The sequence below is a fragment of the Pelodiscus sinensis genome, chromosome 19, assembly GCF_049634645.1.
Source record: "Pelodiscus sinensis isolate JC-2024 chromosome 19, ASM4963464v1, whole genome shotgun sequence".
NCBI classification, from domain to species: domain Eukaryota; kingdom Metazoa; phylum Chordata; order Testudines; family Trionychidae; genus Pelodiscus; species Pelodiscus sinensis.
The window spans coordinates 10400986-10423728 of NC_134729.1; the positions used below are offsets into that span (position 1 = coordinate 10400986).

Sequence of the window (22743 nt, forward strand, 5' to 3'; positions counted from 1 at the left end):
GATGGGACGAGTCCCTGTCGGGGTGGGGGGTGTTAGCTCCAGTGTGGCTGAACAGGGTCCAGAGAGCCGGGCGGGGGGCAGTTCGGAGCTAGGGAGCAGGGGAGGCAGGCTGGACCCAGGGAGTAGGTCAGAGGCTGAGGGGCCATGTTGGGCCCCGTGAGCGGGGGGGGCAGTTTGGGGTTCAGCTGGGAATCCAGGGTCAAGGGGTCGAGGAGGAATTGGGGGGGGGGGCATTTAGGTCTCAGCTGAGGTTGTTCCATGATTCACAGCTTCCTGGCATGGCGGGGGGGGGGGCAGCGCTCACAGTGGTCACTGCCTGGGGCAACCCGGGGTAGCCCAATCCCCTGGCTCCTGCCAGTGCTGGGGCAGCAGCAAGCCCTGGTTAAAGTGCTGGAGTATTATTATTGCAGCCTGGGGCTGTCCCAGCAGGGGGCGCTATGGGGAGCGGGGCAGAAGTGCTGGCTGTGGGGGGAGCTCCCAGCAGGGGGCGCTGTGGGCAGGGGGTTCTGGGTGAGCAGTACTCTGGCAGGGAGGGCCGATTCCCTGCTAAGAGGGCGGCTCTGGGGCTGGGTGGGTGGGGCAGGGCTGCATGGGGGATTTTGGTCACATCCAGGGGCAGGGCCCCAGGATTGCGTCTCTGTGGCAGAGTCACGGCAGCTCCTTGCACACAGGAGGGCTTGAAGGATTCTCCCCCGGCTTCAGCCTGGCTGGTGTTTGAGCAGCTGGGCGGGTCCTGGGGGCTCCTTGTTCACACAGGAACATCCAAGTCTGTGCCGGCACACAAGTGGGTGACACGTGTGAGCGCCCGTGCGTGGGTGTGAGCGCACTGGTATGCACATCTGTACTTGTGCACAAACGTGTGTGTGCAGGCTGGAGTGTGTGGGCAAGTGCACACCAGCCTGTGCGACGCATGGGCAGGGCATGTGTGTAACTGGCAGTATGAGAAGTCTCAGGACATGGGCTCAGGGGGTGCCGTTTAGTGCAGGGACGTGTGTGCAGAACCCTTCCGACTGGAGCTGGTCTCGGGGAGGCACCAGCAGACTGGGTATCCTCAGGCACACAGGGGATGCAAGAGGGATTCTCTGCCCCCCGCCCCCCACAGAAACGGGCAGTGCCCAAATCCTTCTCGTTGTTGGGGGGGGGGCAACGTTGAAAGCTCCCCAACTCAGAACCCCCTCCCCCTAATGAGGGACCAGCCCCAGCCCAGGCATGGACACTGGGTCTGTGGCGTTGGTGTGGGGCAGGGGTGCCCCCTGGAGACTGAGGCTGTGCAGTGCCGCTCTGTGGGGGGACTGATTCCATGGGGCTGGCCTGGCCTTGGGGATCAGGTCCCTTGTGCTCCAGACTTAGCCCACGATGGTGCAGACCAAACATGGCCGACAGGCATCTTAGTTAATGAGTTCGGCCCTGCTGCCTAGCTGGGGAGCAGGACTCCTGGGTTCTGCCCAAGCTCTGGGATGAGGGGAATGGGGGCTAGTGGTTACAGCACTGGCTGGGAGCCAGGACTCCTGGCTTTTAACCTGGCAGAGAGGGGAGCAGGGTCTAGTGGTTAGAGTGGAGCCTGGCCGCCAGGACTCCTGGGTTCTAGTCCTAGCTCTGCCCTCACACCCATGGGCCACCTCAGGAGAAAGGCCTCCAAGGGGCCATGGCTGTCCGTCTGGGGTGGGGTTTGCCCTAGCAAGGCTGGGGCAGCCTGGGCAATGGGCCCTGCTGACACCCCAGTTACAGGGAGCCCCAGTGGCCAATGTCTCCCCTCTCCGGGCAGGACCAAGCCTTGTGCTTTTAACGGGAGGGGAGGTCACCCCGGGACCCGGCAGCGTCTCCATCATGTGCAGCGGAGCCGGCTGTGCGCTCTGCAGCCGGGCGCTGGCTCCATGCCCAGCTAGGGGCTGGGTGCAGAAACCCCTGAGTCAGTCTCTGGCCTCCTCCTCCAGGGAGTATCCAGGGGAGACAGAGCAGCTCCCTTCCGAGGGGGGCCAGCGGGGTTCCTCAGCCTGCGGGCTTCCCCTTTTCACAGCCCCCATGCGGTTCTTTGCACCAGCCTGTGGTCGGTGGCTCTGAGCAACGGCCTGTAAATAAACACCAGCAGGAGGTGGCCGATCTGGGGCAAGAACCGAGTGCAAAGCGGATTGAAAGCAGCCTGCGTTGTCTCTCTGCCCCATCCCCCTCCTCGCTCCCCCCAGGCTCTGACTTCAGGAGAGTCATGGCCCCTGGCCGTGCCTCAGTGTCCCCATCTGTGAAGTGAGGAGAATGCGCCTCCCTTGGTCTATTGCCATGAGCCTTTTGGCTCCCAGACCGGCTCTCCGTGTCCGGGCAGCGTCCAGCGCAGCGGGGCCCTGAGCTCAAGGGTACCGATCTCAGTCTTCGTCTGCGCAGCACCTGGCACGATGGAGGCTCCTCCACAGACTCTGACCCCCAGTACAAGACTCCATTGTCCAGGCCCAAAGGCCAGTTCCCCCTGGAACCCAGGATCCCAGCCGGGGCTGATTTCCCAGAGCACCAGGCGGGTCGGCGGATTGGCAGGGCCGGAGGGGCTGGAGGTGCGTATGGCCGAGTGGCGCTTCGTCCTGCCCATGGTGCCTGACTCTGTCTCTTTGCCTTCCAGGGCTCTGCATCGCCCTCCGCCTGTGCGGCATCATGGACCATAGCAACAGCATGTTAGGTAAGGCCAGCTCCCCCGGCCGGCCTTCCTGAGCGCCTGGCTCTCCGGCTGCAGCCCCTGCCAGTCCCTTTCCCCTGGCTCTGGGGAGCTGGGAGCAGCCACTTGGCCTGGGCGCCTTGGGACGGGTTTTACAGCACGGCAGGTGCATGCAGGAGAAAGGAGAAGGCGCCCGGTGTAGCCCTCACCCTCCCTTCCCCGCCTCAGGGCCAGCAGAGAACAGACACCGTGGCTGGGGCTGATCCCCTCTGTAGCCAAGAGGCACGTCTGGGGCCGGTCCCAATCAAAGCCCCCGATGGCTCAGCCGTTAGTAGCATTCAAGCACCACCATCTGCAGGTGTCTCCCTGGGGCTGAATTGACCCTGGGACTCATGCACACAGAGGGGGCTTGTCTTAGGGTCCAGCCTGTGCACCCTGAGCCCAGCTCTGCTGCAAATCCCAGGAGGGTATCTGGATAAATTCCATTGACCCCCCCCAGGGCCGCCCAGTGCTGCACACCAGGGTTCCCTCTAAGCTGGGCACCTTTGCGGTCGTGCACTAAAAATGTTAAGTCCGCCCACGTCATTTTAAGAGCCACGCAGCAGCACTCACTGCTCACCTTCCTGCTGGGACAGAAGGGGAGTGGCAGCGGCGGTGGCAGCAGCCAGTGGCCTGGTGAGTTCCTGCTGGTGGGCAGATGCCCTTTTGCTCTGCCTGGAGCCAGGGCGCATGAAGTGAGGCTGCTCCAGCTGGAACGGGCCTCATGTGGCTGCCGCTTTACTCCAGCTGGAGCTGGGGCCATCCATGGTGCTATTTTTAGTACCACTGTCCCGCAAAGACCGGGACCCTGGTACTAAAAGTAGCACTGTGGGCAGCTTCTGCTCCAGCCCCAGCACATGGTCCTGCCCCGGGAGCAGCTGGGTCTGGAACCGTGGTACTAAAAATAGCACCATGGCCCCGACTCCAGCCCCCACAGTGGAAGGCAGAAGGTGAAGGAAGGGTCAGGGAGAAAACTAAGGGGAAGGTGGATGAGGAGAGGAAGAGGCTTGTGCTGCGGTGGGGGGCACGGCAGCAGAAGAAAGGGGAAGGCACCAGCAGGCAGGGTGGAGGAGAGACAAATGACGGGGTCCAAGAGGAGGCAATGAGGAAAAGGGCAGGAGGGGGTAAGGGAGGGTAGAGGGCGATGCTGGGAGAGGAAAGGGGAGGAGCCATGGGGGCAAGAGAGAGGAAGAGGAGGGGGGGGAGTGGGTGCCCAGACAAGAGGCATTGAAAGGAGGGGTGGGCATGAGGAAGGCAGGGGATGGAGCAAGTCATGTGTGAGGGCCCAAAGGGGCATGAGGGGAATGGGGGCAAAGGGTGGTGAGGGGGTGGGCACCAGGGAGAAAGCGGGCATGGAGGGCCGGGGCAGGGAGGGAAGGTGAGTAAGGGAAGGTGCAGGTGCCAAGGGCTTGTGGGAGAGAAGCAGAAGGCAGACGTGGAGGGGCAGGACGGGCACCAGAGGAGAGAGGCAGGGCAGGTGGGCAGAGGGAGGTGTTAGGAGAGGGCATGGGGAAGGGTAGCTACAGATAATCAGAGTGGGGCTAGAGGAGGGGTGGGACAGGGGGGAGAGAAGGGCTGGTGCAGGGGAGGGGAGCAGGTCCCAGGAGGGCTGAAGGGCAGGAGCCAGGACAGCAGGGCAGGGTGAGGGGTGGGGGGCAGCAGGCACCAGGGGAGTAGATGAGGGGAGGGGAGGAGACATGGCACAGAGGGGAAAGGGGAAGGGGGGGGGTTACAAGATAGTTATTAATAACGTGGGTCCGAACAAGCCACATGGACTCAATACTGGTGCACAAGACAAAACTCCCTCCGCTCAAGGGTGAAAACCTTAGAGGGGACCCGGCTGCCCCCCCCCTCGCTCCGTCTGCTCCCATCCCAAGCCCTGCAGCCAGCAAAGCTGCGCTGGGATCCCACCCCCCACGCTGGTTAGAGGGAGGGTTCCCAGCTGAGCCCCCCCCCATCCGGTGCAGCTAACAGGCCCAGGAGTTTCCCCGGGACCTGGGGCAGCTCAGAATCCAAACTCGCCTTGTGTCCGATTCCGGCCCCAGAGCCGAGCAGGCAGGGTCCCCAGGGAGCCAGGAAACGTCGATTTGGGTCCGAGCGATGTTAGTTTTGACTGGGGGGGTGGGGTGAAATATTCCCGGATTGTGGCCGGACGCGGCTTTTCAGTGTGACAGGGACACCAGGGAGAGCGGGAACGACGGCAACAGCAAGGGGGGAAGTGGCCGAGGTGGAAAACGTTTCGCTTGGACCGATGCCCGGCTCCGCCCGCCTGCGCCAGGGGCACCACCCGGCTCATCGAGGCTCCTGGGCGGGGGAGCTGGTTGGCCGGCCCAGGCTGGTGTCAGCCGCTTGCCAGGCGCCTGGGGATGCGAGTCAGCAACTGGGGGGTATGAAGGGACAGTCCCACTGCGCTGGGGGGAGGGGGGTTGTGCTTTGCTAGCTGACCATGTCCTGCTCTTCCCCCCCTGCAGGTGCCTCTGAGGTCTGCCCTGATCTAATCTGCCCATCCAATACCACGTGTGTGAACAGCACCCACTGCGCCTGCGTGGAGGGATTCCAGTCACGTGGGGGTCGCTTCTTCACCGACACATTGGAGACCTGCGACGGTAACGGGGCTGCCACGTTATCGGGGGGGGGGGCTGGACAGAGCCAGGCATTGGAGGGGGAACAGCCAACCCCAACGCACGGGCGAGCGCTGCCCTCCTAGGGCTAGAACCGGGATGCGAATGGTTAACCTGTTATCAGTGGTGCTTACTGGTTACAGGGCTGGAGCACGTCCCCCTCCCTGCCCCCCCCTTCTATGGGTTAAACATAACGATTAACCTGCAAACGGATGAGCCGGGATTTCACATCCTTACTCCAGAGGAGGAGCCGGGCGAAAGCCGGGAGTCGGGCCGTGTGGGTCGGGCACTAGGTGGGGGCCCATCACACTGACCAGTCGGAATTAGGGACGTACAATCCCATTTAGCTAATCGTCACGTCTAGACACCTACCCGGGATCCCGTGGGCAGGGGGCTGCTCCAGCCTGGCTGGGCCGCCATAAACCAGTTACTGGCAAACATCTCTCGGTACGGCTGATGTCAACCCAGGGCTGATGAAATACGGCCCGTGGGCCAGATCTGGCCCTCCAAGCCGCTGGATCCAGCCCATGGACACAGTGAGGAGTCCCAGGCAGGCTTCCTGCTTGCCGCACCCACCGGCACGCTGAGAAACGTGGCTGCCTGAGCCATTTCTCTTTCACAACTGTGAGCCCGGAGGGGAGGGGGGAAGGTTTCATGAGCAGCCCCCACCCCCAGGTCAATCCCATTGGCCAGTTTCTGGTCAATCGGAGCTGCCTGTGTGAAGAGAACCATGCCCCCTCCCCCCTGGCTCCTAGTTCTTCACACACACGCACACGGCCCCTGCAGCCTGTGCAGGGACGGGGCAGGCAGGGAGTCTGCCTCAGAAACATGCCGGGCTGCTGGCCAGGAGTCATCCAGCCCCTCCCTCCCCCAGCGCCCTCTACTCCTGACCCCTTACCCCACATAACCCAAACCCTCTGCCCCATCCTGAACCCATCCCCCTCCCAGAACCTGCACCTCAATCCTCTGCCCTAGGTCACAACCCAAACCCCTGCTTCCCCTCCTGTACCCCAATACCCTGCCCCAGGGCACAACCCAAAGGCCTGCACCCCAGTCCAGTGCCCCAGGACACACCTGCCTCCTTCACCCGACCTCCATCCCAGACCCACGTCTCCTCCCTTAACATCATGGACGAGTGCGGCCCTCGACCGCTTACCAAGATCTTGGCGTGGCCCCTCCCATCGAAAATTATTGCCCACCCCTCTGTGAACCGATTACATCCCTAGTCTCAGTCCCAGCCTGGGCCCCAGTCAGCCCCTCGGTGTCCAGGGGCAGAGGGACCCCACAGATCCCTGCCTAGAGGAGCAGAATGGGGCAGCCCCAGCTAAAGCTTTCCCCTCCCCCATCCCCTGGCCGGGCTATATGGGGGGGGCCGGGGAGAGGCAGCTTGTCTGGTGCTTGGGGGCTGGGGGCTCAGGGCCTGTCAGACAATCCAGCAGCACAAACGAGTAATTGAGAATCGGGGCCTCAGCCTGTAAGTGCTGAGGGGCCCGGTCCCTGGTCCTGTCACCCAGCTCAGTGCGGGGGGGGGGGGGAATACGGGGAACGTCTCCCTGCCCAGGACTGGACCCAGCGTCCCCTCTTGCCTTGCAGATATCGACGAGTGTCTGGGGCCCAACCCAGTGAACTGTGGGCCCGATGCCACGTGCAACAACCTGCCTGGGAGTTTCTACTGCACCTGCGCCGATGGCTACAAGTCCAGCTCTGGGAAGGCCAGGTTCCCGAATGCCACCGAGAACAGCTGCCGGGGTGAGCTCTCCCTGCCCCCGCCTGCTGAGCCCCCTTCCCACGTGCTCATTCCCAGCAAGGGGCTGCCCTGGGACAGCTGCTGATTCTGTCAATGGCCCGTCAGCGAGGCCAAGATGAGACGTGACCCTCCGTGGTCCCGCAGAGCAAGGGGGCAAGAGCAGAGCCTGGGGCCGGGCTCTCCCCTGTGCCCAGAGCTTGGGGGCGGAATAGACCCCGGGGTTAGAAACAGCCCCACGGAGCAAACTCCTCGTGCTGCAGCAACGCGCTGGGAGGGGGAAGGGCCCCAGGAACTGGGCTAACGCAGGAGTGAGCAAAACATTGTGATGGGGGCCCAGTCCAAGGTGTTGATGCTGCTTCCATGGAGGAGACGTGGGGTCTGGACGGAGGGTGGGTGCGAAGGGTTCTCGGGATAGAGGATTGGGGGGTGGGTCTAAGGTCTAAGGTCTAAGGCTGTGTCTACACTAGGGAACTATTCAAAATAAATTATTATGCCCCAAAGTAACTCGTTCGAAATAGCGTCCACGCTACAGGGAAGCCTCAAAACTGGTCCGAGGCAGGCTCCCCTAATGTGGACGCGCTGCCGGCTTGGAGCCCCAGGGGGCGCTGGGGAGTCATTACTCAGTGACTCGGGGGAGTCGATATTTCCAAATAGCGGCACTGGAGCGTCCACACACGGCGATGTGAAAAGAACTCCTGAAATGAGCTATTCCTGGGGGTGTTCAGTGGCCACTAATTTGCTAGTCGAGTAGCCGATGGAAACTAGTCGCTAGGGAAAGGCAGTGGCCGCGCTCACTTCCCGGTCTCAGGACAGCACCCCGCCCCTCTGCACTCTGAAAGGGACAGAGAGGAGCCACACACAGACGCTGGCTCTACCTCTGGTCCCCTGCTGGGTCTCAGGACGACCTCCCCCTGCCGCCACTCGGCCTTTTTAAAGAGACAGAGCGACGTCCCTTTAACAATGCAGGGTGGCTTGTGGGGGCGGAGCTTGTGCTGAGACCCAGGGACCAGCTGCTGCGGCTCTGTCCCTTTCAGAATGGGGGATGGAAGTGGGTGGGGGTGAGAGGGGTGGGTTGACCTGAGATTGAGACAGTGTCTTTGTGCACCTGCTCCTCTCTGTCCCTTTCAGAGCGCAGAGCGGGGCGGTGAGGGGCGGACCGAGCTGTCCATAGTGCTACCTGAGAAGCCCCTGCTTAGGGGAGTTGACCACTCGGCTACTCCTCACATCCCTAGTTATTCCTCGTGGAAAGCAGCTCAGACTTCAAAATAACGGGCTTGGTAGTGTGGACGCTCCGCTTGGTATTTCAGAATAACTCCCCGGTGTAGACCAGGGCTGAGAGGGAGTTTGGGGGAGGAGGAGTTGTGACATGGGACAGGGGATTGGGGTGCAGGGCCCAGGAGGGGTGTAATTGACTAATCAAATATTTGATGCATTTTTGCTTTGACTATTCGATTAGTTGATAGGGCAGAGCCGCATTTCAAAGTGGCAGCACCACACAGAGCCCAGGGGACAGCTGGGCACTCCCTGGCTGACTGTGGGCTCCGTGTGGTGCTGCCGCTTTGAAGTATCCCCCTTCTCACCCCCATGCTGCCTCTGTCAGGGGGAAGCAACTAGTCAGCTGGTCCTTAACATCCCTATATTAGTGCAGGGGAGGATTCTGGCCTAGGGGAGGGATGGAGCAGCAGGTGCAGGATCTGGGAAGGAATTGGGGTGCAGAAGGGGTTGGGGTACCAGAGCCAGGCTCTAGCAGGTGGCGCTTACCTAAGCAGCTCCCAGCCAGCAGGTCTCTAAGACAGGCTCCCTGCCTGCCAGCAGCGCCAGAACACTCCGCAGGGGACATCAGCTGGAGAATCCTCCACGGTGCCGTGAGCACGGGCATGTACTCGGCGCGGTTCCCCGCGTTCCCGACACTTGCCCCTTCTGCGGTGTGAGGGAGACCCTGGAGCACGTTTATCTCAAGTGCGCCAGGCTACAGCCCCTCTTCTGGCTCCTCTGGAACCTCTTGTTGGGGTTCTGGCTGCACTTCTCCCCTCACCGATTAATTTACACACACCCCATCCACGGCCCCACAAAGTCACGGGACCTCCTGGCCAACCTCCTCCCGGCTATGGACACAACGGCCATTCACAAGACCAGAGCAGAGGTTGGCCGAGGGAGGGGCCCGCTCCTGTATCCGTTCACGTATCCGTTCTGCCAGGCAGAGTTCCGCTGGGCGGCGTCCACTGGCTCTCTCAACCTACGAGGGGCGGTGGGCGCTGTCCGGGGCTCTCTGCTCGGTGCCCTTGTCCAGTTTAGGGATGTTAAATGTTCATTAATTGACTAATCGAATAGTTTAGGCACCTCAGTCCTCTGCCCTAGGTCACAACCCAAACCCCTGCTTCCCCTCCTGTACCCCAATAACCTGCCCCAGGGCACAACCCAAAGGCCTGCACCCCAGTCCAGTGCCCCAGGACACACCTGCCTCCTTCACCCGACCTCCATCCCAGACCCACGTCTCCTCCGTTAACATCATGGACGAGTGCGGCCCTCGACCGCTTACCAAGACCTTGGCGTGGCCCCTCCCATCGAAAATGATTGCCCACCCCTCTGTTAACCGATTACATCCCTAGTCCCAGTCCCAGCCTAGACCCCAGGCAGCCCCTCGGTGTCCAGGGGCAGAGGGACCCCACAGATCCCTGCCTAGAGGAGCAGAATGGGGCAGCCCCAGCTAAACCTTTCCCTTCCCCCATTCCTTGGCCGGGCTATATGGGGGGGGCCGGGGAGAGGCAGCTTGTCTGGTGCTTGGGGGCTGGGGGCTCAGGGCCTGTCAGACAATCCAGCAGCACAAACGAGTAATTGAGAATCGGGGCCCCAGCCTGTAAGTGCTGAGGGGCCTGGTCCCTGGTCCTGTCACCCAGCTCAGTGCGGGGGGGGGGGGGGGGGATACGGGGAACGTCTCCCTGCCCAGGACTGGACCCAGCGTCCTCTCTGGCCTTGTAGATATCGACGAGTGTCTGGGGCCTAACCCAGTGAACTGTGGGCCCGATGCCACGTGCAACAACCTGCCTGGGAGTTTCAACTGCACCTGTGCCGATGGCTACGAATCCAGCTCTGGGAAGGCCAGGTTCCCGAATGCCAGTGAGAACAGCTGCCGGGGTGAGCTCTCCCTGCCCCCGCCTGCTGAGCCCCCTTCCCACGTGCTCATTCCCAGCAAGGGGCCACCTTGGGGCTCCTGCCGACTCTGGCAATGGCCTGTCAACGAGGCCGAGATGAGACGTGACCCTCCGTGGTCCCGCAGAGCAAGGGGGCAGGAGCAGAGCCTGGGGCCGGGCTCTCCCCTGTGCCCAGAGCTTGGGGGTGGAATAGACCCCGGGGTTAGAAACAGCCCCACGGAGCAAACTCCTCGTGCTGCAGCAACGCGCTGGGAGGGGGAAGGGCCCCAGGAACTGGGTTAACGCAGGAGTGGGCAAAACACTGTGATGGGGGCCCAGTCCAAGGTGTTGATGCTGCTTCCATGGAGGAGACGTGGGGTCTGGACGGAGGGTGGGTGCGAAGGGTTCTCGGGATAGAGGACTGGGGGGTGGGTCTAAGGTCTAAGGCTGTGTCTACACTAGGGAATTATTCAAAATAAATTATTATGCCCCAAAGTAACTCGTTCGAAATAGCGTCCACGCTACAGGGAAGCCTCAAAACTGGTCCGAGGCAGGCTCCCCTAATGTGGACGCGCTGCCGGCTTGGAGCCCCAGGGGGCGCTGGGGAGTCATTACTCAGTGACTCGGGGGAGTCGATATTTCCAAATAGCGGCACTGGAGCGTCCACACACGGCGATGTGAAAAGAACTCCTGAAATGAGCTATTCCTGGGGGGTTCAGTGGCCACTAATTAGCTAGTCGAGTAGCCGATGGAAACTAGTCGCTAGGGAAAGGCAGTGGCCGCGCTCACTTCCCGGTCTCAGGACAGCACCCCGCCCCTCTGCACTCTGAAAGGGACAGAGAGGAGCCGCACACAGACGCTGGCTCTACCTCTGGTCCCCTGCTGGGTCTCAGGACGACCTCCCCCTGCCGCCACTCGGCCTTTTTAAAGAGACAGAGCGACGTCCCTTTAACAATGCAGGGTGGCTTGTGGGGGCGGAGCTTGTGCTGAGACCCAGGGACCAGCTGCTGCGGCTCTGTCCCTTTCAGAATGGGGGATGGCAGTGGGGGGCAGTTTGTCCTGAGACCTGAGATTGAGACAGTGTCTTCGTGCACCTGCTCCTCTCTGTCCCTTTCAGAGCGCAGAGCGGGGCGGTGAGGGGCGGACCGAGCTGTCCATAGTGCTACCTGAGAAGCCCCTGCTTAGGGGAGTTGACCACTTGGCTACTCCTCACATCCCTAGTTATTCCTCGTGGAAAGCAGCTCAGACTTCAAAAGAACGGGCTTGGTAGTGTGGACGCTCCGCTTGGTATTTCAGAATAACTCCCCGGTGTAGACCAGGGCTGAGAGGGAGTTTGGGGGAGGAGGGGCTGTGACTTGGGACAGGGGATTGGGGTGCAGGGCCCAGGAGGGGGATTGGTGTAAGGATGTTAAGTATCGTGTAATTGACTAATCGAATAGTTGATGCATTTTTGCTTTGACTATTCGATTAGTTGATAGGGCAGAGCCGCATTTAGTTGATTAGTTGATAGGGCACCACACAGAGCCCAGGGCACAGCTGGGGACTCCCTGGCTGACCGTGGGCTCCGTGTGGTGCTGCCGCTTTGAAGTATCCTCCTTCTCTCCCCCATGCTGCCCCTGTCAGGGGGAAGCAACTAGCCAGCTGGTCCTTAACATCCCTATATTAGTGCAGGGGAGGATTCTGGCCTAGGGGAGGGATGGAGCAGCAGGTGCAGGATCTGGGAAGGAATTGGGGTGCAGAAGGGCTTGGGGTACCAGAGCCAGGCTCTAGCAGATGGCAGTTACCTAAGCAGCTCCCAGCGAGCAGGCCTCTGAGACAGGCTCGCTGCCTGCCTGCTGCGCCAGAACACTCCGCAGGGGACATCAGCTGGAGAATCCTCCATGGTGCCGTGAGCACGGGCATGTACTCGGCGCGGTTCCCCCCGTTCCCGACACTCGCCCCTTCTGCGGTGAGAGGGGGAGACCCTGGAGCACGTTTATCTCAAGTGCGCCAGGCTACAGCCCCTCTTCCGGCTCCTCTGGAACCTCTTGTTGGGGTTCTGGCTGCACTTCTCCCCTCACCGATTAATTTACACACACCCCGTCCACGGCTCCACAAAGTCACGGGACCTCCTGGCCAACCTCCTCCCGGCTATGGACACAACGGCCATTCACAAGACCAGAGCAGAGTTGGCCGAGGGAGGGGCCCGCTCCTGTATCCGTTCACGTATCCGTTCTGCCAGGCATAGATCCGCTGGGCGGCGTCCACTGGCTCTCTCGACCTACGAGGGGCGGTGGGCGCTGTCCGGGGCTCTCTGCTCGGTGCCCTTGTCCAGTTTAGGGATGTTAAATTTGATTAATTGACTAATCGAATAGTTTAGGCACCTCAGTCCTCTGCCCTAGGTCACAACCCAAACCCCTGCTTCCCCTCCTGTACCCCAATACCCTGCCCCAGGTCACAACCCAAAGGCCTGCACCCCAGTCCAGTGCCCCAGGACACACCTGCCTCCTTCACCCGACCTCCATCCCAGACCCACGTCTCCTCCGTTAACATCATGGACGAGTGTGGACCTCGACCGCTTACCAAGACCTTGGAGTGGCCCCTCCCATCATAAATTATTGCCCACCCCTCTGTGAACCGATTACATCTCTAGTCTCAATCCCAGCCTGGGCCCCTGTCAGCCCCTCGGTGTCCAGGGGCAGAGGGACCCCACAGAGCCCTGCCTAGAGGAGCAGAATGGGGCAACCCCAGCTAAAGCTTTCCCCTCCCCCATTCCCTGGCCGGGCTATATGGGGGGGGGCCGGGGAGAGACAGCTTGTCTGGTGCTTGGGGGCTGGGGGCTCAGGGCCTGTCAGACAATCCAGCAGCACAAACGAGTAATTGAGAATCGGGGCCCCAGCCTGTAAGTGCTGAGGGGCCCGGTCCCTGGTCCTGTCACCCAGCTCAGTGCGGGGGGGGCGGGCGGATACGGGGAACGTCTCCCTGCCCAGGACTGGACCCAGCGTCCCCTCTTGCCTTGCAGATATCGACGAGTGTCTGGGGCCTAACCCAGTGAACTGTGGGCCCGATGCCACGTGCAACAACCTGCCTGGGAGTTTCTACTGCACCTGCGCCGATGGCTACAAGTCCAGCTCTGGGAAGGCCAGGTTCCCGAATGCCAGCGAGAACAGCTGCCGGGGTGAGCTCTCCCCTGCCTCCGCCTGCTGAGCCCCCTTCCCACGTGCTCATTCCCAGCAAGGGGCCACCTTGGGGCTGCTGCCGGCTCTGGCAATGGCCCGTCAGCGAGGCCGAGATGAGACGTGACCCTCCGTGGTCCCTCAGAGCAAGGGGGCAGGAGCAGAGCCTGGGGCCGGGTTCACCCCTGTGCCCAGAGTTTGGGGGCGGAATAGACCCCAGGGTTAGAAACAGCCCCACTGAGCAAACTCCTCGTGCTGCAGCGATGCGCTGGGAGGGGGAAGGGCCCCCAGGAAGTGGTCAAGGGAGGGGCCCGCTCCTGTATCCGTTCACGTATCTGTTCTGCCAGGCAGAGATCCGCTGGGCGCCGTCCACTGGCTCTCTCGACCTACGAGGGGCGGTGGGCGCTGTCCGGGGCTCTCTGCTCGGTGCCCTTGTCCGGTTTAGGGATGTTAACTTTTGATTAATTCACTAATCGAATAGTTTAGGCACCTCGATCCTCTGCCCCAGGTCACAACCCAAACCCCTGCTTCCCCTCCTGTACCCCAATACCCTGCCCCAGGGCACAACCCAAAGGCCTGCACCCCAGTCCAGTGCCCCAGGACACACCTGCCTCCTTCCCCCGACCTCCATCCCAGACCCACGTCTCCTCCGTTAACATCATGGACGAGTGCAGCCCTCGACCGCTTACCAAGACCTTGGAGTGGCCCCTCCCATCATAAATTATTGCCCACCCCTCTGTGAACCGATTACATCTCTAGTCTCAATCCCAGCCTGGACCCCAGTCAGCCCCTCGGTGTCCAGGGGCAGAGGGACCCCACAGATCCCTGCCTAGAGGAGCAGAATGGGGCAGACCCAGCTAAACCTTTCCCCTCCCCCATCTCCTGGCCAGGCTATATGGGGTGGGGGCCGGGGAGAGGCAGCTTGTTTGGTGCTTGGGGGCTGGTGGCTCAGGGCCTGTCAGACAATCCAGCAGCACAAACGAGTAATTGAGAATCGGGGCCTCAGCCTGTAAGTGCTGAGGGGCCCGGTCCCTGGTCCTGTCACCCAGCTCAGTGCGAGGGGGGAGGGATACGGGGAACGTCTCCCTGCCCAGGACTGGACCCAGCGTCCCCTCTTGCCTTGCAGATATCGACGAGTGTCTGGGGCCCAACACAGTGACCTGTGGGCCCGATGCCAAGTGCAACAACCTGCCTGGGAGTTTCTACTGCACCTGCGCCGATGGCTACGAGTCCAGCTCTGGAAAGGCCACGTTCCCGAATGCCAGCGAGAACAGCTGCCGGGGTGAGCTCTCCCTGCCCCCGCCTGCTGAGCCCCCTTCCCACGTGCTCATTCCCAGCAAGGGGCTGCCCTGGGACAGCTGCTGATTCTGGCAATGGCCCGTCAGCGAGGCCGAGATGAGACGTGACCCTCCGTGGTCCCTCAGAGCAAGGGGGCAGGAGCAGAGCCTGGGGCCGGGCTCTCCCCTGTGCCCAGAGCTTGGGGGTGAAATAGACCCCGGGGTTAGAAACAGCCCCACGGAGCAAACTCCTCGTGCTGCAGCGATGCGCTGGGAGCGGGCAGGGCCCCAGGAACTGGGCTAACGCAGGAGTGGGCCGTCATTTTTGGTGGGGACCCACTCCATGATTTTGATAGTCAAGAACCACACTTGCTAAGGTGGGGATGCCGGGTGTGGGATGGAGGTTGGGTGCAGAAGGGAGCCCGGGGTGGAGGCCAGGGGTGCATGAGAGGGTGTGGGGCCTGAGAGGGTTGTGGCCTGGGACAGGGCGTTGCAGCAGGGGGTACAGGTGCAGGAGAGGATTCTGGCCGGGGAGGAACATAGGAGTGGGGTCGGGAACGGGGAAGGACTATGGTGCGGGAGATGGGGAGGTACCAGAGGCAGGCTCTGGCCACGGGACACTTACATTAGTAGCTCCTGGCCAGAAGCCCTCTCCAGCTTCCCTGCCTGCCAGCAGCCCCAGACTGCTCAAAGCAGCTGGCTGTCCCATAGGGCTCCCTGTGCTGCAGGGGGAGGCTTCGCTTGCTGCTCCCGCCCCCAGGGAAATATCTCAGCTTCTATTGGCCAAAAACCAGCCATTGGGAGCTGAGAAATCGTGCTGCGTGGCCCCCGCTTCTAGCAAAATCTCTCTGCTCCCATTGGCTGGTTTCCTAGCAATAGGAGCTGAGAGATTTGGTTCGGGTGGGGCAGCATGTGAAGTCTCCCCGTCTCCAGCGCAGAGACCCATGGGAGTTACCAGCGTCTTTGGGTGACGCTGCTCCCTGCTGCAGAGGTGGTTGCTGGCCAGACTGAAAGGCTTTTTGGGCTGGGTCCTGCCCCTGGCTAAAGTGTTGCTGAATTTCCCCTGTTACCCTATTGCTTGAGCTCCCCCAGGGCCAGGCTTGGGGGAGGGGACTGGGGTAGAGGAGGAGGTGTGGGGTCGGAGAGGGTGTTTGGGTGAAGGAGGGGTGTGACCTGGGGCGGGGGATTGGGAAGCAAGGCCCAGGAGGGACACGGGGTCAGGAGAATATTGCAGCCTGGGGGAGGGATGTAGGGGTGGGTGCAGAGCCTAGGAAGGAATTGGGGTGCAAAGGGGCTGGCGTACCAGAGGCAGGCTCTGGCTGGGAGGTACTTGCCTACGCAGCTCCCAGCCAGCAGCCCTGTGAGGCTCCCCTGCCTGCCAGCAGCCCCAGACCTCTCAAAGCAGCTGGCTCTCCATGGGGCTCTTTGCACTGCAGGGGGAGGCTTCGGTTGCTGCCCCCGCCCCCGGCAAAATCTCTCGGTTTCTATTGCCCAGAAGCTAATCCTAGGGAGCTGAGAAATTGTGCTGCACTGCCCCCGCCCATAGCAAAATCTCTCCGCTCCCATTGGCTGGTTTCCTACCAATAGGAGCCAAGAGCTTTTGTTGAGGGTGGGACAGTGTGTGACGTCTCCCCCACCCTGAGAGCCACAGGGAGCAGCCAGCTGCTTTGAGCGACGGGCGGCTGGGGTGGCTCCAACCTGATGAAAAGGCTGGTTGGGCTGGATCCTGCCCACCCCAGGTTAAAGGGTTTGAATTTGCCCCTGTTACTGTATCGCTTGCGCTCCCTTCCTAGCCAGGCCCAGCATTCCCCCTCCCCCATCTTACTCCTCCTTTTCCAGCCCCAGCGCTCAATTGCACCCTGCTGCTGGAGGGCCTCTCTCCCACAGACCGGGTGAGTGGGGCCCTGAGCCCGGGATGGGGGGGAGGAGGGGACGGACCCCGATTCCCCTTTTCACACCACGTTGCTTTTCTCTGATCGCGCCCAAGGAGGATTCTGGAGCCAAACTCAGCCCTGGGCAAAGAGCCCCTGGCCAGTCAGGCCCCTACAGGCTAGCCACGACCTTCCTAGGCACTGGCCCTTTGGCCCACGGTGATTCTCACCCTGCCGGATCAGCTGCTGCAACGCACCTCACCTGGTAGCCTCCTTCCCTTGCAAATGCCGTGCCCCCCTCAGCGAGAGCCAGGGCATTGCCCATGCTCTTTCCAGCGCCCTGCGTCTGATCCGAGGGATCCTCTGCAGACGGAGTGGGGGGGAGGCAAGGGAGGGGCTGTGATTCGGTGATCTCTGCTCCTGAACTAGGTTTGGGGTGTGTTTTGCAGCTTTCCCTGAGCCCTTTCTGCGAGAGTGCACTTAAGAAGCAGGACGGTGCCACTGGGACAGAGATGCTGCAGGTACTAAGTCAAAATCCGGGGCCTCATTGGATTTGTTCCTAGTAGCAGGAGGAATCGACACTCTCAGAGCAACCTATAGGGACGCAGCATCCCTAGCAGGGGATAAACAAACAGCAGTGCCCAGAAATCCCCACACCTGCCTCTCCAGCAGCCTCTGTGCCCCAAAAGTTGTGTCTTGTAGGTTCCAAGGCCAGAAAGGACCATGGCGATTGAGCATCTAGTCTGAGGGCCCAGGCAGCGAGAGAACGTGCCTTCCCTTTCCGGGGGGTTGGTTGTGGGAAAGTGGGGCAGGGCTAGCAGTCTGGGCATGGGGGAGTGGCAGGGGTCAGGCACAGCAGCGTTATTTCGGGATAACACCCATTATTCCAAACTAGCTATGCGAGCGTCTGCACAGCTAGGTCGCTATTTCGAAATGATTTCAAAATAACGGGTGGCTTATTTTGGCATTTGTAAACCTCATTCCACGAGGAATAACGCCTCTTCCGAAATGGCTAGTTCGAAATAGCAGTCGTGTGGACGCGCCACTGTTGCTATTCGACATTGCTTTGACTAGCCCGAGGGAGAAGCTATGACTCCCCAGTGCTTCCTGGGGCTCTAAATTGAGGGAGCGTGTCCACGTTAGGAGAGCCGGCCTCAGACTCATTTCCAGGCTTCTCTGCGGTGTAGACGCTATTTCGGAGTATTTCTTCCAGACTAGTTTATTCTGGAACAGTCGTGGAGTGCAGACGTAGCCTAAGAGAACAAAGAAGTGCCACCGTGGCTTAACAGCCGACTAGAAGAAACAATGAGAGATGAAAAAAGCACGGTTTAAAAACTGGAAATTAAATTCTAGTGAGGAAAATAGAAAGGAGCATAAACTGTCAAATTAAGTGTAAAAATATAGTAAGTCAAAAAGGTATTTGAAGAACAGCTAGTCAAAAACTCAAAGTAATAGCCAAAAAATGTTCAGTACATCAGCCACAGGAAGCCAGCTAAGCCACCAGTGGAGCCACCGGCCAATCGAGATGCGAAAGGAGCATTCAGAGCTGATGAGGAGAAACTAAATGAATGTTTTGCATTGTCTTCACGGCTGAGGATGTGAGGGAGATTCCCGAACCTGAGCCATTCTTCTAAAGTGACAAATCTGAGGAATTATCCCAGACTGAGGTGTCATTAGAGGAGGTTTTGGAACAAATTGATAAACTTAACAGTAACAAGTCCCCGGGACCGGATGGCACTCACCCAAGAGTTCTGAAAGGACTCAACTGTGAAATTGCAGGGCTATTAACTGTGGTTTGTAACCTATCCTTTAAATCAGCTTCTGTACCTAATGACTGGAAGATAGCGAACATGATGCCAATATTTAAAAAGGGCTCTAGAGGTGATCCTGGCAATTAACCTCCTTACCGGGCAAATTGATTGAAACTATAGTAAAGAACAGAATTGTCAGAAACATCAATGAACATAATTTGTTGGGGAAAAGTCAGCATGGATTCTGTAAAGGGAAATCCTGCCTCACCAGTCTACTAGATTTTCTTGAGGGTGTCTACAAGTATGTGGACAAGGGGGATTCAGTGGACAGACTGTATTTAGATTTCCAGAAAGCCTTTGACAAGGTCCGTCCCCAAAGGCTCTGAAGCAAAGTGAGCTGCCATGAGAGGGAAGGGCCTCTCCTGGATCAGTAACTGGTTCAATTAAAAGATAGAAAACAAAGGGTCAGTTTTCAGAGTGGCGAGAGGTAACTAGTGGGGTCTCCTAAGGGGATCCATCGTAATCATCATAGTCACAAATGACCTGGAGAAAGGAGTAAACAGTGAGGTGGCAAAATTTGCAGATGATACTAAACTGCGCAAGAGAGTTAAGTCCAAAGCAGATGGCGAAGAGCTTCAAAAGGATCTCGCAAAACTAGGTGATTGGCAACAAAAAAGCAGATGCATTTTAATGTTGATAAATGCAAAGTGATGCACATTGGAAAATATAATCCCAGTTATATATCCAAAATGATGGGGACTAATTTCGCTATAACCACTCAAGAGAAATGAATAGGTAGCCGGTTTAACACAAAGAAAAGAAAGGATTTCTTCACACAGCACAGAGTTAATGGGTGGAACTCCTTGCCACAGGACCGGACCGTAACAGGGTTCAGAAAAGAACTAGACAAATTCATGGAGGTTAGGTCCATCAGTGGCTATTAGCAGGATGGGCAGGGAGGGTGGCCCGAGCCTCTGGCAGAAGCTGGGAATGGGCAACGGGCTGGAAGATTCCTGGGTCCACCCGGCATTGGCCACTGTCAAAAGCCAGGACACGAGGCTGGATGGACCTTTGGTCACACCCCATAGGGCCGTTCTTATGTTCCTACTGTGACAACAACACTCCCCTCCCGCCTTTGTCACACCCCCCTTGCCAGAATGTGCTGGTTGCGCTGGAGAAACAGATGAATGCGACTGGGCTGCAGAGCGAGAACGTGGAGCACGGCAGGCACAATTTTTCCACGGTGCTGTTGACCACGGTGGAGAAGCTGCTGCGAATGCTGGGTCAGACCCTGGCTGACCGCTCCGTCAACGTCACCTCCGCCAGAGGCACAGGTCAGCACCGGGCCAGTGGGGCTCATTATGCACAGCCAGCACGCCTGCAGGGAGACAGGAGCTCCCCGGGCCTGCTCCCCATAGCGCCCCCTGCAGGGAGACGGGAGCTCCCAGAGCTCCCCGGGCCTGCTCCCCATAGTGCCCCCTGCAGGGAGACAGGAGCTCCCCGGGCCTGCTCCCCATAGTGCCCCCTGCAGGGAGACAGGAGCTCCCTGGGCCTGCTCCCCATAGTGCCCCCTGCAGAGAGACAGGAGCTCCCCGGGCCTGCTCCCCATAGTGCCCCCTGCAGAGAGACAGGAGCTCCCTGGGCCTGTTCCCCATAGCGCCTCCTACAGGGAGACAGGAGCTCCCAGAGCTCCCCGGGCCTGCTCCCCATAGCGCCCCCTGCAGGGAGACAGGAGCTCCCAGAGCTCCCCAGGCCTGCTCCCCATAGCACCCCTTGCAGGGAGACAGGAGCCCTCACCCACAGCCAGTTCTCCCTCCCTGCTCCCCACAGCGCCCCCTGCAGGGAGACAGGAGCTCCCAGAGCTCCCCAGGCCTGCTTCCCATAGCGCCCCCTGAGGGAGACAGGAGCCCTCACCCACAGCCAGTTCTCCCTCCCTGCTCCCCACAGCGCCCCCTGCAGGGAGATGGGAGCTCCTCTCGCAGCCAACGCTCTCTCCCCGCTCCCCACATAGCACCCCCTGCATAGAGACTGGAGCCCCCCTGCAGCCAGGAAAGCAGCTGGCCCGGCTGCAGGTCCCTCGCCGCGTTCTCTGTTGTGAGCCCTGGCTGGCATTGTGGTTCCAGAACTGATGCTCAGGAAGGCTGGGAACCGGAGCTCGGAGGTCGTGCAGCTGCTGCAGAGCAAGACGCAGGTGAACTTAGAGTGGAACAAAGCCCCAGGGCAGCAGAAGGAAGGTAACTGACCATGCCCTGTGCTGGGATGGGCACAGCCAGGGCTCTGGGGGCAACACATTGCCCTCTGGTGCCAGGCTGGGGTGTGTCCGGGGAGGGGGCACGGCCAATCTGCCCCGTTTCCTGTCTCTGTCACAGGCGACACGCTGGTCGGGCTGCTGGTGCACGTGGGGCTGGGCTCCATGCTGGAAGGTGCCACAAAGATGGAGGCGCCCGAGTGGGACGAGATCCGGCTGAACGGGAGCAGGGAGCGGGAGCGGGGGCAGCCCAGCTACCGGGTGCTGTCGCCCGTGGTGTCGGTCTTCGTCAACGACCCAGGCGGCCAGGCCCACAGCCTCTCCATCAACATAAACTTCAGCCACCCAGTGCCGGTGAGCCCCGCGCTGGGCATGGGGGGGAGCCTAGTACGGCCCCATCCCAGCCAATGGGGACATCCACCTCCCCCTCAGAGGCAAACTGACGTCAGTGCCACCAGCCCAGCAAGACACCCCCCCCGACTTGCCTCCTGGGAGCCCGGGATCCTGCCCTGGGTGGCCCCAGCCCTGCGCCTGCTCCTGCCCTGGTGCCCCCCGTGCATCAAGCCTCTCTCTCCCCAGGAGCGCAAGCTTTTCCAGCGGCTCCTCTGTGCCTACTGGGAGCCTACGAAGCAGCACTGGTCCACCAAGGGCTGCGTCCTGCTGGAGTCCAGTGGCTCCAGGACCCACTGCCAGTGCAACCACCTGACCAGCTTCGCCGTGCTCATGGCCTTCTATGACCTGGAGGTGGGTGCAGCCCTCGCAGGGCCTCAGGGCTGCGCAGGCTGGGGGCCGCTTCCCCCCCTCTCCCCAGTGGAGCAGGAGTCACTCGCCTCCCCCCCCCCCGCCAGCAAACCCACTCCCCACCCGTGGCCAGGGTCCAGGAGCTGATCCAGGGCACAAGCAGCCCCTCTGCCCCACACCGTGGTACTAGGCGGCTTCCCCAACAGCAGCGGCCAAGCTGCCGGCACGCTGGCTGGGAAGCTGTGGGGTGGCCAGGGAGCAGTCCCCATCCCCGTTGCACAGAAAGGGAAACTGAGGCAGGGTGACATGTCTCAAAGAGAAAGGGAAGTGACATTGACGCAGGGAGTTAAACCCAAGAGTCCTGACCCTCATCCCCTCCCTGCCTTGACCCCTGACCCTACTCCCCACGCAGAGCAGACCTGAGCTGTAACACCTTGGCCACAACCATCCGTCCCCTCTAAACACAGCTCCCTGCCCGGGCAGGGACACTGCTCCAGGGGAACCCAGCCCCTCGCATGCCCAGGCCCCTCACCCTGCAGGGAGGTGCCAGGGGTCCCTCTTGTCGGGAGGCTTCCCACTGCACTAGGGCTGGTCACCCCTTGGGGCGGGGCCAGGCTGGGCAGCATCAGCTTGACCCAGGCTGCCCCGTATTGTCAGACGAGCCTGGCAGCACCCACAGCCTGGCCCGGCTGCTGCCTGGCATGTGGGGGGAGCTCTGACTAACCCCGCCCCTCCTGTGCAGGACTGGCGCCTGGACATCATCACCAAGGTGGGGCTGGTGATCTCGCTGCTGTGTCTGCTGCTCTCCATCCTCACCTTCCTCTTCTCCCGCGCCCTGCAAGGCCCTCGCACCACCATCCACCTGCACCTCTGCCTGGCCCTCTTCGTGGCCTACGCCGTGTTCCTCACCGGCATGTCCAGAACCGACAACGAGGTAGCGGACCCCTAGCCGGTCAGGGGCCTGCGCCCCCCCAGTACCCCCTGCCGGGAGCTCCCCTCCCACCAGGCAGACTCCAGCCCCTGCCTGCCCACAGCACCCCCTGCTGTCAGGGGCTGGAATAGCCCGGAGCCCAGCCCTGACGGTGCCCACTCCCCTTTGGCTGCAGGTGGCATGCGCCGTGGTGGCCGGGCTCCTGCACTATTTCCTGCTGACCGCCTTCTGCTGGATGTGCCTGGAGGGCTTGGAGCTGTACCTGCTGGTGGTGCGGGTCTTCAAGCCCCAGGGCCTCAAGCGCCGGTACATGTTCCTGCTGGGCTACGGCGTGCCGGCCGTGATCGTGGGCATCTCCGCCGCCTCGTACAGCGAGGGCTATGGCACCATGCGATAGTAAGTCCGGCGCACGCGCGGGCGTGTAAGGGAACATGGCACCAAGCGATAGTGAGTCCGGCGCACGCGCGGGCGTGTAAGGGAACATGGCACCAAGCGATAGTGAGTCCGGCGCACGCGCGGGCGTGTATGGGAACATGGCACCATGTGATAGTGAGTCTGGTGCACGCGCGGGCGTGTAAGGGAACATGGCCCCA

At 60.9% G+C, this 22743-nt stretch overlaps 1 protein-coding gene across 5 annotated transcripts in view; it reads left to right on the forward strand.

The window, feature by feature from the left end:
- The window catches only part of ADGRE5 (adhesion G protein-coupled receptor E5), a 36977-nt gene that overhangs the window by 11590 nt on the left and 2644 nt on the right, over positions 1 to 22743 (forward strand). For 2 of the 5 annotated variants that reach the window (XM_075902224.1, XM_075902225.1), the window contains exons 2-15: positions 2606 to 2662; positions 5149 to 5283; positions 6892 to 7047; positions 10025 to 10180; positions 13178 to 13333; positions 14458 to 14613; positions 16448 to 16500; positions 16929 to 17000; positions 19387 to 19564; positions 20354 to 20464; positions 20600 to 20832; positions 21058 to 21222; positions 21962 to 22153; positions 22326 to 22546. In XM_075902224.1, coding sequence (XP_075758339.1) covers positions 2606 to 2662; positions 5149 to 5283; positions 6892 to 7047; positions 10025 to 10180; positions 13178 to 13333; positions 14458 to 14613; positions 16448 to 16500; positions 16929 to 17000; positions 19387 to 19564; positions 20354 to 20464; positions 20600 to 20832; positions 21058 to 21222; positions 21962 to 22153; positions 22326 to 22546 — 2041 coding nt within the window. The remainder of the gene's footprint in view (positions 1 to 2605; positions 2663 to 5148; positions 5284 to 6891; positions 7048 to 10024; positions 10181 to 13177; positions 13334 to 14457; positions 14614 to 16447; positions 16501 to 16928; positions 17001 to 19386; positions 19565 to 20353; positions 20465 to 20599; positions 20833 to 21057; positions 21223 to 21961; positions 22154 to 22325; positions 22547 to 22743) is intronic. The other 3 variants (XM_075902228.1, XM_075902227.1, XM_075902229.1) reach the window with 3 other exon arrangements.